Source organism: Littorina saxatilis, linkage group LG16, assembly GCF_037325665.1.
Source record: "Littorina saxatilis isolate snail1 linkage group LG16, US_GU_Lsax_2.0, whole genome shotgun sequence".
NCBI classification, from domain to species: domain Eukaryota; kingdom Metazoa; phylum Mollusca; class Gastropoda; order Littorinimorpha; family Littorinidae; genus Littorina; species Littorina saxatilis.
The window spans coordinates 23,863,383-23,880,771 of record NC_090260.1 but is presented as its reverse complement, the minus strand read 5'-3'; the positions used below and the strand labels follow the sequence as shown (position 1 = coordinate 23,880,771).

The window sequence follows — 17,389 nt, the reverse complement described above, 5'->3', positions numbered from 1 at the left end:
ATTACTACTAATTAACTAACCACACCACGATCCACTCTCGCAGTCATACAATTAAATAGAGTCAACAAAAGTATAAGTTTCAGACGCCTGTTTATGTATAAACTCTCCACCTCCCTCGAGCCTTCACTCAAAATATGTTCCTTTTACGTTCTCAACACGTAAAAACCAGTGTTCACTGACAAAATGCCAGTAGTATGTAGAAAATTATAGGAACACGCTGAACCCGTGTAAATATAGTTAAATGAGAATGTTCTGTTCGAAAAGCTCTAGTTCGTGCAGGTGTCCACACCCCACGTTGTCACTACTCCAATGAAATCATAGATACGAAAGACAACGGTGGTCAACGGGGTGCGTACGACATGGTGCACTTAGCTTTATCTCTGCTGCTGCTGCTTAGCCGGTATGCTGGTTAGTCGGTTCGCTGGTTAGCCGGTCCGCTGGTTAGCCGGTTCGCTGGTTAGCCGGTCCGCTGGTTAGCCGGTCTCCTGGTTAGCGTAGCCTCAACAGTTCCCGCCAGAGTCAGCCGTGCAGATGTTACAGGAACACGAAACGAAGGCTGCAAACAGAAAGCATCGGTGCACTAAACATGTCAGCTACCCCTCACCCACCACCTTAAAACATGTCATCTTTAAATATCTCATCGAGCACGTGGGCCTGCACAAAACTGACTTTTTACAACAACAAAACAGCCATTTTCCGTCCTTCTCTCCCTATCTGCAAAAACCATATACAGATTAGTATTTTAGCGTCACAGAGAGTTAATTATGCGCTAACCTGGAAAGAACAACAGAGAGTATTTCATTCCACAACACAGACTCATCAACAGCGTTAAATAATGATTTATTACCTCAAAAGCCTATGATTGTAACTCTCAATGGAAGCAAAGTCCGCCTCCTCCCTGGAACAGCCTCTGTTCGTCAACAGTGACCAAAAACCTCCAGAACCCCTTGTCGAATCCTTATGCGAAAGCCATCGCCGACGAAGGAAAGTTGACGACTTGTCCTCAGCAAAACATGTGGCAGTGGAAGTTCCCCTAGAGTGCCGAATATAATATTCGGTGAAAAACCATCATACTCTAGAAACTGTATTAGATCCTTCCCCTTCTGCCGCTGGGTGTCAAGTGTCCCGTACTCGTGTCTCTGTCAGACAACCTAGCCAAAATACACGTGACTGACCTTGTCACAAAACCAGTCCAGCTATACATAATTCTGCCTCCCCAAGCAGAAAAAAGACACGAGAAACTCAATCCGTGAAAATCCCGTGTGCGCTGTCAGCAAAAAACCGTCAGCCCTATGATAGCAGAAACCCGCACTGTGAAGCTCGTGCGTTTCAAAACATCCGTGTTCGTTGAGCACTGTCAGCAAACTCTGCTGTGTCCAATATCACGCACAGGCGCTTTCTATCATAACCGACCAAGAACAGGCACTCCACTGAGTGACACTTTCTTGGTCTCTGTCACCCGATCGTGACACACCTCCCCTCTTCAAGACGAAACCTCGGTTTCGCTCACAGTCATGTTCTCCTCTACTGCCCGAGAGAGAAAGTCAGCTCCAACATTGTTGGCGCCCGGAATGACGCGTACCGTGAATTGGTACGGTTGGAGAATCAACGCCCAGCGCATAAGTCTGGCGTTTGCCAACCTTGCAACCTGAAGATATTGCAGAGGTTGATGGTCCGTCTCCAGACAGAAAGGTCGTCCGTACAGGTACGCTTCGAACTTCTGGATGCCCCAGACAATGGCGAGACACTCGCGTTCAACCGTTGCATACGCTGCCTCGGCCGAGGTCAGCTTACGGCTGGCGAAGCAAACAGGGTGCAAAAACCCCTCTGTCTCCTGAAGCAACACTGCCCCAAGTCCCTTCCCTGAAGCGTCTGTCCTCAGCACGAAGTCCTTGTTCAGGTCTGGTAGTCGGAGAATAGGCTGACTGGTGAGTCGCCTCTTCAGGGTGTTGAATGCGGAGCTGCATTCCTCAGTCCACACTACAACGGTCGGTTGTAGTTTCTTGGTAAGGTTGGTCAGTGGTAGTGCGATTTCGGCAAAGTGCGGGATGAAGCGTCTGTAGAAGCTGGCTAGGCCCAGGAAAGACCTGACTTCTTTCTTCGTGCGCGGTGGCTCCGCCTCCCGAATCTTCTGGATCTTGTCGTCCTCTGGAACAAGCAATCCCTCGCCGACAACATGACCCAGGAAAGACAATTCCCGAAATCCCAAGTAGCACTTGGACGGTTTAGCTCCCAGATTTCCGTCCTTCAACCTTCCGAACACGTCGCGCAGGGCGTCGAGATGTTCAGTCCATGTCTCTGTCGCGATCAGCACATCGTCGATGAAACTGCTGATGTCCTCGCGCTTCAAAGGTTCCAAAAGTTTCCTCATCATGCGAGTGAAGACGGCACCTGCATTCTGTAGACCAAAAGGCATGACTGTCCACTGGAACTGGCCGAATGGAGTGGTAAATGCAGTCTTTGGGCGATCTTCCTCGGCAACTGGGATTTGCCAGTACCCCTTGGTGAGGTCCAGTTTGGAAAAGTACTTGGCCTTGGCCAAGTGACTGAAGAGGTAGTCCACATCAGGCATGGGTTCCGCGTCAAACGCCGTAATCTTGTTCAGCTTCCGGTAGTCGACACAGAACCTGACGCGTCCATCCTTCTTCTTCACAAGCACAATTGGTGAACTGTAGGGAGAGTTCGCTGGCTCGATGACGCCCAACTTCGTCATGTCGGCGATTTCTTTCCTGACCACCTCCTTCTGGGCATGAGGCATGGGATACTGCTTCGTCCTCACTGGCTGTTTCTCCAGCAAGTCGAAGGTAAACTCCTCTAAATGCGTCTGAAGTGGTATGTCTGTAAGGACCCGTGCTGCATCCTTCAGGATCTCTTGCAGGTCCGCCTGCTGGTCGTCCCCAAGATCAGGTGAGATGTGCACGTCCGTGTGATCCTCACTAGCCTCCAGCGGACAAACTGGTACACGTCCTCCTCCCTGTTCTCCCGTTGTCTCGTCCATCACGACAGCAACTGCTTCTGTCACTTTGTCCTTTTCCCCGTAGGCAGTCCTCTCTATGTAGGCGCGCAGCAGGTTGGCGTGGTACAGGCGTGCTTTCCCGTTCATGACGATCCTGTAGTCGTTCTGGCCCACCTTCGCTGTCACCTCAAAAGGTCCTTGCCACTGCAGTTGTAGCTTGTTGTGTTTGACAGGTAGAAGTAGCAACACCCGTTCTCCAATCTTGAAGCTGCGCGGCCGTGCCTTGCGGTCGAATCCTCGCGCATAACGCTGTGCTGCTCTTCCCAGGTTCTCTTGAGCCAGTTTGCAGGTCTCTTCAATCCTGTTCCTGAGTTCTACTATGTAGGTCGCTGTCGTCTGCACCTCCTCGTCAGCTTCTTCGTCTGTCCAAGCCTGACGCAGGATAGCCATGGGACCGCGTACCTGTCTGCCGTACAACAACTCAAATGGGGAAAAGCCCAAGCTCTCCTGAGGAACCTCGCGGTATGCAAAAAGCAATGCTGGGATGTACCTGTCCCACGTGCGTGGTTTCTCCTGAGCTAGTTTCCTCAGCATGGTCTTCAAGGTGCCATTGAACCTTTCCACCAGTCCGTTGCACTGAGCATGGTAAGGAGTGGTGAAGTGCTGCTCCAGTGATAGCAGTCGTGCTGCCTCCGCCATCACTCCTCCCGTGAACTGCGTGCCTCTGTCGGTGAGTACCTCTGATGGAATTCCCAGCCGGGACCACATGGTAACCAGAGCCTCAGCTACTCGCGTGGCTTCAATCGATTTCAGAGGGATCGCCTCTGGGTATCGAGTAGCGTAGTCCACCATGGTCAAAATGTATCTGTTTCCGTCCTCAGACGCAGGCAAGATGGGCCCGATGATGTCCACTGCCACCCGACGAAAGGGTTCGTCGATGAGCGGCATCTTCTCTAAGGGGACCTTCCTCACCCTTCCTTTGGCAACCACCTTCTGGCACTTATCGCAGGACGCACAGAAACGTCGGACATCCGTGCAGATGCCTGGCCAGTAAAAGTGGCGCCAGACACGATCCGTGGTCTTCTTGGTACCAAGATGACCTCCCAGAATCGAGTCGTGTGCCGTTGCCATGACACCCTCGCGAAACTCGCGAGGCACGACAACCTGTTTGAATGCACCTTCCTTGTTGCTGAACTCACGGTAGAGCAACTTCTTGTCCCTGAGGAACCTTGACCTCCCATGCTTCCCGCTCAGCTTCACCTTCCCCGACTTCGCGTGCTCCCGAGGAGTAGCTAAGGTCGGGTCAGAATCCTGAGCCTTCGCGAGAAGCGCGGGGGTCACGTTCCCCAGGGCAGCTCGTGCAGCAGGTAGGGGTTTGAGAGGTTTGTCCTCTCGCTCCGCCTGTGCCCGCGTGAGCACTGAAATGACGTCGGGAGACCGGTAAACGGGAACCTCCCTGGTGACGCCGTCCACAAACTGAACCCGGTTTCCAATGAGCAGGTCGCATGGAGGATCGTCCATGACGACGGCCACAATGGTCCCCGTGAACAACGGGGTTACGACCTTGATCACTGCCGTGTTCAAATCGTAAGCGTGAGATGCCTCGGCCATTCTCACCCTGATGCTGTCTCCTGTGTAGGCCATAGCTGGAACTAGACTCGCCCGAACCACTATCATGTCTGCTCCTGTGTCCCGCAGACCTTCGCCCTTCACTCCGTTAACGTAGACGTTACAGTGGGGCTGGAAATGTTTCCTGGAGCACGGAACGCAGAGTTGTGGAATGGTGCATGAGCTCGTGACGTCCCTGAACTCCTCACTGCCAACGAAGTGAACGCCCTTCTGGTCAGCCTGTCTCTTGTGGCAGTCCTTCTTCACGTGGCCCCGCTTGTTGCAGTAGTAACACTGGATGTCAGTTCTGGAACTTGATCCTTTGTGTCCCTGATCGTCCTTCCCGTCCTTGGGTCCTGAAGAACCCGAATTTCCCGATTTTCCCGGCCGTGAGCCTGAAGATTTGCCGGAGATCGCCTGGGCGTCCTCATGTACTCTGATCCAGTCGGCTGCCTCCTGAGTAGTCTTTGGCTGGTGTTCCTGCACGAAGGTCACCACCTCAGGTCGCAGGCTGGACATCAGTTGCTCCATGACAATGAGGTCGGCAAGGTCGTCGACTGTCCAGTCCTTTTCGGCCATCTCCACCCAGCGCCGCAGGTAGAGATTAAGGCGTGCCACAAACTGATGACTCAGCTCGCCGCTCAGTCTCTTGCTGTTACGCAGACGTCGTCTGTAGGCTTCCGCAGTCAGGTTGAAGCGCTGGAGTAACGCCTTCTTAAGTGCCTGATAGTCTCTCGCCTCGTCGTCATCCAAAGCGTTGTAGAGCTGCAATGCGCGTCCTTTCAAGCAGGTGCTAAGGCGGCTAGCCCACGTGGCCTCTTCCCACTTCTGGTCAGATGCAATGCGCTCAAACCGGCGTAAAAAGTCGTCGAGCTCGTCCTTGTCATCGTCGAACGTCGGCAGTCTCGTACGGTCGGCAACAAACGTCGGCGCGCTAGCCTGAGTAAGCGTACCCTTCTCGGCCTGTAGCCTAGCTAGCTCTAGCTGGAGATCGCGATCCGCCTGCTCTTTCTCTTTCCGTTCCTGTCTGTCACGCTCGGCCTGTCGTTCCTGTCTCTCAAGCTCGTCTTTCGTTCCTGTCTTTCAAGCTCGTCTTTCTTTTCTTGTCTGTCTCGTTCTCTTTCTTGTCTGTCAAGTTCGTCTTTCTCTTTCCGTTCTTGTCTGTCAAGCTCGTCTTTCCTTTCCTGTCTGTCTCGTTCTGCCTGTCGTTCCCTTTCTTGTCTGTCAAGTTCGTCCTTCTTTTCCTGTCGGTCACGTTCTTCTTTTCTTGTCAGTCGCTCAAATTCTTCCTTCCGTTCTACTTCTAAGCGTTTTAGAACGCTTCGGGCTCTAACGCGTGCGTCTCGCTCAGTCGGTTGCTCGCTCCCAGGAGTCTCGAAAGTTATTCTCCTCGTAGGAGATCCCCCTGTAGCCATGGTTAGTTTTAGCAAAGCTTTATTACCAAAATAAGTCTAACGCAGCTATAGCTAGAACACGCGGTGATGAAAGCGATGGATACAAAAATCCAGTAACCAGAAAATGCAGAAGAAAAATCCAAACGGTGTAGAACAAAACGCGTAGCCTACTTTATGGCTGCTTTTTGCGGTGAAACAAAGTGTTTCCCACAGCCGTGGCCTACTTTATCGGCTGCTTTTTGCGGTGAAACAGAGTGTCTCCCACAGCCTTGGTTAGGACAGAAGTCCTCGGACCCTTCCCCCCCAAAATTCCAACAAAGTCAAAATATGGAGAAAAATCCAAGTAAAACAAGACGGTAGAAATGTAACCTGTTACAGAATGCGAAACAACAATGTAGAGAAAACTGAGTAAAACGAGTAACGAATCCGCTAACCCCGCTCAGCTCTCTGCAACGAAAAACTATGAACGTACAACAACAAAGATTCACAAACAAAGGAAAGGGAGGTAATCACAGTTAGCGCATACAATAGCTCACAAATTACAATTTACATTTCCTGCAAGATGTGAATCGCTTAAGGTGTGGTATATGATCAAAACTATACAAAAAAGGGTAGCACCAAGCAGAAAATAAGTCGAGCACTGACGAGATTATCTGCTCTTAGTTATCCTTAATTGGTGGGTCTTTATCAGTTGGAAATTAACTGAGTAAATCCCGGCTTGGCCCCCATGTGTCACGTTTCAATATATCACTTAAGGTGATTATGAACCGGTTAATTACTACTAATTAACTAACCACACCACGATCCACTCTCGCAGTCATACAATTAAATAGAGTCAACAAAAGTATAAGTTTCAGACGCCTGTTTATGTATAAACTCTCCACCTCCCTCGAGCCTTCACTCAAAATATGTTCCTTTTACGTTCTCAACACGTAAAAACCAGTGTTCACTGACAAAATGCCAGTAGTATGTAGAAAATTATAGGAACACGCTGAACCCGTGTAAATATAGTTAAATGAGAATGTTCTGTTCGAAAAGCTCTAGTTCGTGCAGGTGTCCACACCCCACGTTGTCACTACTCCAATGAAATCATAGATACGAAAGACAACGGTGGTCAACGGGGTGCGTACGACATGGTGCACTTAGCTTTATCTCTGCTGCTGCTGCTTAGCCGGTATGCTGGTTAGTCGGTTCGCTGGTTAGCCGGTCCGCTGGTTAGCCGGTTCGCTGGTTAGCCGGTCCGCTGGTTAGCCGGTCTCCTGGTTAGCGTAGCCTCAACAGTTCCCGCCAGAGTCAGCCGTGCAGATGTTACAGGAACACGAAACGAAGGCTGCAAACAGAAAGCATCGGTGCACTAAACATGTCAGCTACCCCTCACCCACCACCTTAAAACATGTCATCTTTAAATATCTCATCGAGCACGTGGGCCTGCACAAAACTGACTTTTTACAACAACAAAACAGCCATTTTCCGTCCTTCTCTCCCTATCTGCAAAAACCATATACAGATTAGTATTTTAGCGTCACAGAGAGTTAATTATGCGCTAACCTGGAAAGAACAACAGAGAGTATTTCATTCCACAACACAGACTCATCAACAGCGTTAAATAATGATTTATTACCTCAAAAGCCTATGATTGTAACTCTCAATGGAAGCAAAGTCCGCCTCCTCCCTGGAACAGCCTCTGTTCGTCAACAGTGACCAAAAACCTCCAGAACCCCTTGTCGAATCCTTATGCGAAAGCCATCGCCGACGAAGGAAAGTTGACGACTTGTCCTCAGCAAAACATGTGGCAGTGGAAGTTCCCCTAGAGTGCCGAATATAATATTCGGTGAAAAACCATCATACTCTAGAAACTGTATTAGATCCTTCCCCTTCTGCCGCTGGGTGTCAAGTGTCCCGTACTCGTGTCTCTGTCAGACAACCTAGCCAAAATACACGTGACTGACCTTGTCACAAAACCAGTCCAGCTATACACAATTCTGCCTCCCCAAGCAGAAAAAAGACACGAGAAACTCAATCCGTGAAAATCCCGTGTGCGCTGTCAGCAAAAAACCGTCAGCCCTATGATAGCAGAAACCCGCACTGTGAAGCTCGTGCGTTTCAAAACATCCGTGTTCGTTGAGCACTGTCAGCAAACTCTGCTGTGTCCAATATCACGCACAGGCGCTTTCTATCATAACCGACCAAGAACAGGCACTCCACTGAGTGACACTTTCTTGGTCTCTGTCACCCGATCGTGACATACAGGGTTAAGACCAGTTGATGCAATCAAACAGAAAACAATACCTGTTGCTCCAAAGTCAACAACACCAGTGGCATTACTACCTTTCAATCAGAAAGTCAGATATTTATATGCACCCGGTGAAGCTGAGGGTGACAGCAGGAAGCGTGCAACGGATCCAATCTGGAGTATTCACATTCATGAAATCAAGAGAGTAGTAGAGACAAATCCACCTATATATTACTTGAGAGAACCAGCACCGCAAAGAGCCTTTGTAAAAGAGGAATTACAATTAGTTCCACGTGGTACAAATGTTAAATGATTTTTTATTTCAGATTTTATAGTGTTAACAAAAATGGAAGCTCTGAGAAAGAATTCTAAGCAACTTCATTTTTTTAATTTATATTTTTATTTTGAGTTATAAAATCAAACTCACAGCGATGGAAGACTCTGTATTAGAATCTTTATCGACAGTATTTGACACCGTTGAATTACAAGTAACGGATCCTCAAAATGTGCAGTCCAGTGTGCAAGACGCCATTGAACAAATTCCAAACAATTTGTTGATTGAACCTCCAGTAAAAGTGCAGATAGTCAGTTTAATAAAATACAAAACAGTCAGTGATGAGGTGCTAGAAGTTCATGTTTCAACCAGACAACTAGCACTTAATTCTATGGCAGAATTGAATGGAAACTGGGCAGATGAAATGATGAAACGGTTTGAGCAAGCTGCAGAGGATGCAAAGATGAAAGGATCCGGATGGTCAGAAGGTGAAATTCTAAAAATAGAATTGAAGCTAAGTAAATTTGCCCCCATCAGAGGTAGAAGTTACATACCTTTACCTCCTGCTCTTGTCAAAAAACGTGCTGTGCTGAACATAAAGAATGATGATGACAAATGTTTTATGTGGTGTGTTCTGGCAAGACTGTACAGTGTAAAGAAAAATGCAGAAAGAGTGTCTAACTATCATGCATACAGAAATAAACTAAACTTTACTGGTATTGAATTTCCTGTCAGCATTACAAGCATTGACAAATTTGAACAGCAAAACAAACCCATCACCGTAAATGTTTACACGTGGGATGAGGAAGATGAACTGAAACCAGTCAGAATATCAAAGAACTCACCAACGATTGGTGATTGTGATATTAACCATGTTGACATGTTACTAATGACTGATGGTGTTAAATATCATTACACTTTGATTCGTACAATGAGTAGACTGATGGCGAGCACAAGCAATCACAATAGTAAACAAGACTTTTGTAGGCGATGTCTCTTGCGTATTCCATCAATTCATGCAGCACTTATACACAAGCAACATTGTAAGAGCGTTGATGATGCGGTTGTGAAGTTAACAACACCACCGCCAGACAGCAAAGTGTATTTTAAGAATGTATGCAAACTACAGAAAAGTCCTTATGTTGTTTATGCTGACTTTGAATCTATCATTGTGCCATATGAAGGACCTTTACCAAAAGACCTACCTAAAACAGTAACTCTAAGTAATCATCAAGTCTGTTCATATGCATTTATTGTTGTTAGTTCAGATGGTAAACATTCTAAACCGCAATTGTACAGAGGACCTAATGCAGCAAAGAACTTCTTACAACAAATGAACCAAGTGCGAAATGACTGCTCCAAACAACTGAATCTTTCAGACATTGTTATGAAACCTGAAGACCAAGAACAGTTTAACTCTACCACACAGTGTTGGATATGCGAACAAAGTCTAACACCAAACACAGACAATCCAATAGTAAGAGATCATGATCATGTAAGTGGGCAGTTCCGAGGAGCAGCACACAGCAAATGTAATCTACAATTAAAGTTTGATCCTAAGACTTGGAAGCTTCCAATCTTCTTCCATAACTTGCGCGGTTATGATTCACATCTGATCATGCAGGCAGTAACTGATGAATACAAAGCAAGATGCATTGCGCAGTCTTCAGAAAAGTACATGGCCTTTACTCTGAATAGTTTATACTTCTACGATTCTGCTCAACATCTGATGGGAACACTTGAGTCTTTATCTTCATCACTAACTGCTTTCCCAATCACATGTAAGTACTTTGACAGTGACTTAGTTAGAAAGGGAGTCTATCCATATGAATACATGGATTCGTGGGAGAGGTTTGATGAAGATGAGTTACCACCAAAGGATGCTTACTTCTCACGGCTGAAGGGTAAAGGTATAAGTGACGAAGACTATGAACACGCTAAGACTGCATGGAATAAATTAGGATGTAATACAATGGGTGATTATCATGATCAATATTTGTTGGCTGATGTTTGTTTACTTGCAGATATATTTGAGAATTACAGAAGAACATGTATGAAGCACTACAATCTAGATCCTTCACATTACATATCTGCACCAGGCATGAGCTGGGATGCATTTCTTAGATTTACAGGAGTAAAGATTGACTTGCTATCAGATCTACCTACACTTCAGATGATTGAAAATGGACTACGTGGAGGAATCAGTATGGCTTCACACAATTACTGCAAAGCCAACAACAAATACTTGGACGACTTTGATCCTATGAAACCTTCTAATTACATCATGTATCTAGATGCAAACAATTTGTATGGTTGGGCAATGTGTCAGACGCTTCCACTTCGGAACTTTAAGATCTATTCAGGACCATTTTCACAATGTGTTGTGCTGACAATATTAAAAGCAGGCCCAGACAGTCGAAAGGGATGGATACTAGAAGTTGACTTAGACTATCCACTATCACTTCATGATCTACATAATGATTATCCTTTAGCGGCTGAGAGGTTAAACGTAAACCCAAGAGAACCTCCAAAGCTGGTGCCCAATCTGTTTCACAAAAAGAAGTATGTGTGTCACTACAGACTGTTACAGTTTTACATTAGACATGGATTAATTTTGAAGGCTGTTCATCGTATAATTTTATTTGATCAAGAACAGTTTATGAAACCTTACATCATGAAAAACACAGAACTGAGAACCAAAGCCGCTGATGCATCAGAGAAAGACTTTTTTAAACTGATGAACAACAGTTGCTTTGGTAAGACAATGGAAAACCCACACAAGAGAAAGGATGTTAGACTTGTTACAAGAGAAAATGAGGCCATCAAGCTGACATCCAAACCACAGTATCAAGACTTTAAATACTTTCATGAACAGCTGTATGGTATCTTAATGAAAAAACTTGTAGTCAAGCTTGACAAACCAGTATTCATAGGCTTTACTGTGCTAGAGTTGTCAAAACTGTTGATGCTTGAGTTTTTGTATGATTATTTGAAACCAAGATATCCCAAATCGAGAGTACTTTACACAGACACAGATTCATTCTTACTTGACATTCCAGCGGATGACATTTACAAAGATCTAGAAGCTGAAAGTCCTGCAGTAAAAGGAAAAGATTCTTTTTATGACACTTGCGACTACCCTAAAGAATCACCATTGCACTCAAATGTTAACAAGAAGGTTATTGGAAAGATGAAAGATGAAATGAATGGGAAGATAATTAAGGAGTATGTTGGATTGCGTGCAAAGATGTACAGTGTTGCAAGTGAGAAAGGGGTGGTTAAAAAAGCAAAGGGTGTAAGCAAACAGGTTGTAAAGTCGAGCATATCGCATGATAACTACAAGGAAGCACTGTTTCAGAAGCGAGTGTTTCACCATGACAACCCTAAGATCAGTTCCGCGCTTCATCAGATCAACACAACTATTGTAAACAAGAAATCTTTAGATGCTAATGACACAAAGCGCGTTTATTCATCACCAGAATATTCTTATGCAATTGGGCACTGGAGAACAAACGCAAATAGTCTGAGTGTGTAATAAGAATTTTTGTCAATCGGGAAAACCCGCTATGACAGCTTTGTTTTGACTGCAGCGGGGAAAAGGAAGTTGCTTGCGTTTGGGAAGTGTTTGTGAAAGGGGAGTAGGCTTTGTTGAGTTTCAAAGCAGCCACCAAGTACACTTGTCAAAGCTTGATTCAATAAACAAGTCATTTGCATAAAGTGCACTCGGCGGCCGCCTGAAAAGGCAGCCTTTAGAAGTTGTTTGACGGGTTGGCAGAAACATCAATAGCAGGCAATACAAAGACCTGGCGCTCCAGGCTGGAGCGCTCTGCTCAACCGTGACTGACTTCTCACAACTGAGTGTTTTCTACCTGAGAGGATCGTGTTTGGAGTTGTAGTGGTTCTTGCATGGGAGAAGTCCAATATTTTCTGATCTCCTCATTACTTTCAAACATTGTCTTCAAATCTTTTCTCAGAGAGTAGATTTCAATGAAAGACAGACCAACTGTAGAAAACCTGCTAAAGTATGGTTTCAGCAAACGAGCAATCTCTCTCAGTTTGCGTGAATAAGCTGGTGAGATGCCAATGTTTGCCTGCAACCACTCTTCCCACTTGTTTTTGTGAATTCCTCGTTCCTTTTCTTCCTGAAAGAATTTGAAAGATGCATCCAGAAGAGAACCATACTGAAGGTTAAAACACATACTGGTGGCCCCCTGTCTTTGAATCTGCCTGTATCCTTCCTTCAGCTTTTCAATAGCAGCATCTGATGACCCTATTTTCTCTGAGGAAAAAAAGAAAACTTCTTTCCTAACTGTCTTACTCACATCAACCTCTTTTGACTGCAAGTATTGATGGAGTTCTTCTGGTGACATAACCTTTCGTTTTTTCACCTGCTCCCCATACAGAGATGTCAGTTTTCTTTTTGGTTGGGAGAGAAATCTAGGTAGTTTCCTACTTTCTGATGGCCCTTCTCTTTTCATTCTATTCAATACATCAACATAATTATTATGATGAAATATATGCTCCTCAATGATACCAAGTTGTTCTACACTCCATCTGCTTTGTTGATCCATATCTTGAGGAAGAATTAAACTTGTTGACTGTTGAGAGAAATCTAATAGATTTTGATGAGCAACTTGTGATTCAAGAAGTTCTCTCTCTAATTCTTCAGAAATGCTATCTCGAGACATAAATATTTTGCAAATATAGTGACAGTAAAAACACTTCTCTCACAGAAAACACAACTGTACGGTAGGCGACTCCGGAATGAAATGACAAAATCACTATGCTATGTTACTATCAACACCAAGTGTTGGGCGGACGTGACGTAACTGTTGCTATTACATGATTTAATCTTGTCTTGCCATTGGAGGAATATAGAAGACAAGCTTGCAGGCCTGGCAAAACACACGCTGGCTCAGTGTTTGTCTTTACCAGATCAATACGGTAGTGTTGGCGACGACGGGCAGATTGGATCAAAACACACGCTGGCTGTTTCAGTGGAGAGCGTGTAAAGTGGCTCAACCAGTTAATATTTCAATGGAAACTAAATTTAGCGTTGTATAAGAGAAAGGGAGAATGTACGTTCTGGGTTACTGATTCCGACAGACCCGGCATTGGTTCAAAACAACCTTACTTTACTGTATTTTTTTTGTATGGATTTATGCAGTATTTTTCTGATTTTGTCGCATGTTTCATTTTAGTAAAAGTTTAGTCCAGAAGCCTATTTTGCGTTAATATTTAGGGTCTGTCGGAATCGGTGAGCCAGAACGTACATTCTCCCTTTCTCTACTTTCTCTGCTCAACGCAGGGGCAATGCATACTCTCGTGTACAATGTACTGTGACAAGGCTCATATAGAGAAAATAAGAGATACCCCCCAAAAATGTATGTGCACTGCACTTTTTTTTCACAATTATAAACTGATGATCAGCGTGTGTATGTGTGTGTTCAGTTGTGTGTGCGTGTGTGTGTGTGTCAGTTCAAGGGGGGTGTGTGTGTGTGTCACTGTGTGCCCGTGTGTGTGTGTGTGTGTGTGTGTGTGTGTGTGTGTGTCTAGTGTGTGTGTGACGGTCAGTCAGTGTCAGTCACAGTGTGTGTGTGTGTGTGTGCATGTGTGCATGTGTGTGTGCCGTGTGCAGTGACGGTGTGAATGCGTGTGTGATGGTGTGTGTGTGTGTGTATGATGTATGTGCAGTGTGTGTGTGTATGTGTGTGTGTCGGTGTGTCGGTGTGTGTGTGTGTGTGTGTGTGTGTGTGTGACCGTGCTGAGAGAGAAACTAGAGAGAGAGAGAGAGAGGGAGCCGATAATCGTCTGATTCTGCAGACTCGCCGAGAGGCGGCCGGGGTTCGGCACTTGACTGATTAAAACGCAGAATAATCCACCAAAACAACACTCTAACATCAAGTTTTAGAAACCAGAAACAACTTATCGTAACTCCACAGGTTTTGTGGTGTTTTGCGCACTGCTGAAACGCGTTTAACACGACGTGAATCGCCGTGCGTTAACGTAGCGAAAACGTCCAAAACGCAGACACCAAAACTCGATGTTTTACCGTGTTTTGCACCCCGCTAAAATCCCAGGGATTTTATTGCGTTACGGCAGTTTTTGACTCACATGCGAAGCAAAAGTGAGTCTATGTACTTACCCGAGTCGTCCGTCCGTCCGTCCGTCCGTCCGTCCGGAAAACTTTAACGTTGGATATTTCTTGGACACTATTCAGTCTATCAGTACCAAATTTGGCAAGATGGTGTATGATGACAAGGTCCCAAAAAACATACATAGCATCTTGACCTTGCTTCAAGGTCAAGGTCGCAGGGGCCATAAATGTTGCCTAAAAAACAACTATTTTTCACATTTTTCACATTTTCTCTGAAGTTTTTGAGATTCAATACCTCACCTATATATGATATATAGGGCAAAGTAAGCCCCATCTTTTGATACCAGTTTGGTTTACCTTGCTTCAAGGTCAAGGTCACAGGAGCTCTTCAAAGTTGGATTGTATACATATTTTGAAGTGACCTTGACCCTGAACTATGGAAGATAACTGTTTCAAACTTAAAAATTATGTGGGGCACATGTTATGCTTTCATCATGAGACACATTTGGTCACATATGATCAAGGTCAAGGTCACTTTGACCCTTATGAAATGTGACCAAAATAAGGTAGTGAACCACTAAAAGTGACCATATCTCATGGTAGAAAGAGCCAATAAGCACCATTGTACTTCCTATGTCTTGAATTAACAGCTTTGTGTTGCATGACCTTGGATGACCTTGACCTTGGGTCAAGGTCACATGTATTTTGGTAGGAAAAATGTGTAAAGCATGTGAGTCGTATGGGCTTTGCCCTTCTTGTTCTAACTTGATGTGAATCGCACAGGTATAATGCCACAAAATTCAGTTGATTAACTTCATGTTTCAGGTTATATGCCACGTTATAGTGCCAAAACGTGACTTTTCGCCCAGTGGGCCCGCTCAAAATAACAATGACCGAGACTTTTAGCAATTCCTTCGCGTGCCGTCGAACCCTCTTACGCCATAATGTGACGTCTTCAAGACATAACCCTGACTTGTCTCCTGGATTACTGCGTCATGATAGATACATTTCAAAGAACAATCACAAGGTTTGGCTCACAATCCAAAAAAGTGTGAGCCTTCTGCCATTGACTGTGCGGATAATTACATTTTCTTTTGGTTTACCACAGTTAGCCGAACTCAGTGTTGGGGGGAGTGCATCACCGTGTTCGGCCGACTTCCGGTGAGACGACCCGCAGTTGGCCGACTGAAATTGTGTTCGTGAAACCCGATAACGTCGGATTACTGTGGTTCTCTCGGACAACTGCAGTTAGTCGACTGTGTTTCTGGCTTATGAAACTGGCCCCATGTTACGAGAATGCTTTGACTGACAGGCATAATCGGATAGGCGCGACACAGTTCTCTTTGCAACTGTTCTGTCTAATTAGCGGGATCGCTTCAAAATTGCTCTTGATTCAAATAGGCGGTAATACAAACGTTATTTCTAATATGTTGTCTGTTAGCAAATGACAACAGACATGTCTCAAAAATGATACTAGCATTCGACTGCCGGCTCATGATGATATCCGTTTTCTCGACATGTCTGTTATCATTTGCTAACAGTCAGCATGTTGGAAATTACTTATATTATTACCATTATAGTGCATCGTGTCTCTCATTGGGCAAATCAGAAAAGATTTTTGTGAGCCACTATATGCGTTATTTCAAATATGCTGGCTGTTAGCAAATGATAAGAGACATGTCTGCGTTTTTAACTAAAGACTTGTAGCTGCTGCCCTACATAACACACAAACAGGTTACAATGGACAGCCGAATAGAAAGAGTTTAGAATTTTCAACATAAAAACTGCATTTGCATGAAGCATCCTTTTCCGATATCTTTTTAAACAAATCGCCATTTAAATCACACATATCTAATGTTGACTTGCAGTGAAGGATTTCAGGTGTTCGATCTTAAGCAAAAAACTTGGGAATTACAGAATCATCCCTGAGCAAATTTTGTTTATAAATCTCCCACAAGAATGTGTTTGTTTTATACTGTCATGAAGTTTATTTCATTAAGATAGGTAAAACGTACTGTGTATATAGGTCAGTTCAGCAACAAGAAATTTTCTCCCGAGAAAATGACTAAGAATGTGGAGCATAACGTTTGACTAGATCTGGATGCCGGCTGGGTGGTGGTCGTGGGATTTATATCAGAGCGACGGGCGCAGTGGCGGGGTGGTAATTAAGACGTCGGCCTCTTAATCGGAAGGTCGTGTGTTCGAATCCCGGCAGCGGCCGCCTGGTGGGTTAAGGGTGGAGGTTTTTCTGATCTCCCAGGTCAACTTATGTGCAGACCTGCTAGTGCCTTATCCCCCTTTGTGTGTACACGCAAGCACAAGACCAAGTGCGCACGATAAAGATCCTGTAGTCCATGTCAGAGTTCGGTGGGTTATAGAAACACGAACATACCCAGCATGCTTCCCCCGAAATCGGCGTATGCTGTCTGAATGGCGGGGTAAAAACGGTCATACACGTAAAACCCCACTCATGCAAAAACATGAGTGAACGTGGGAGTTTCAGCCCATGAACGAAGAAGAATAGAAGAAGAAGAAGATATCGGCTATACGTGATGTGTTGTGTGTGGATCGCCATTTTCTTATATTTTTTTAGTCACATAAAATATATAGATACAAACTATAGGAGTTGAAATTTGTCTCTGTGACTTAGTCATAATTATAAGCAACGAAAAACTACTGGTTAGGTCATCGTCATGCTGTGTATGTATTTGTGTTGTATCTCATTACGACGTGATGCGTTGTTTCAGAAATGTCCCAAGGATCCAACTGTGGCGAGGACAGTATGTGTGTGGGCGGGGCCAAGTGTCAGGACAACATCTGTAACTGT

General features: G+C 45.1%; 1 protein-coding gene across 1 annotated transcript in view; it reads left to right on the top strand.

Annotated features, from left to right (window-relative positions):
- Positions 1 to 17,389, top strand: part of LOC138950628 (prion-like-(Q/N-rich) domain-bearing protein 25) — a 201,083-nt gene that overhangs the window by 37,610 nt on the left and 146,084 nt on the right. The window contains exon 3 of the mRNA XM_070322336.1: positions 17,310 to 17,389. This exon is cut by the window's right edge and continues 37 nt beyond it. Within this exon, the coding sequence (XP_070178437.1) occupies positions 17,310 to 17,389 (80 nt within the window). The remainder of the gene's footprint in view (positions 1 to 17,309) is intronic.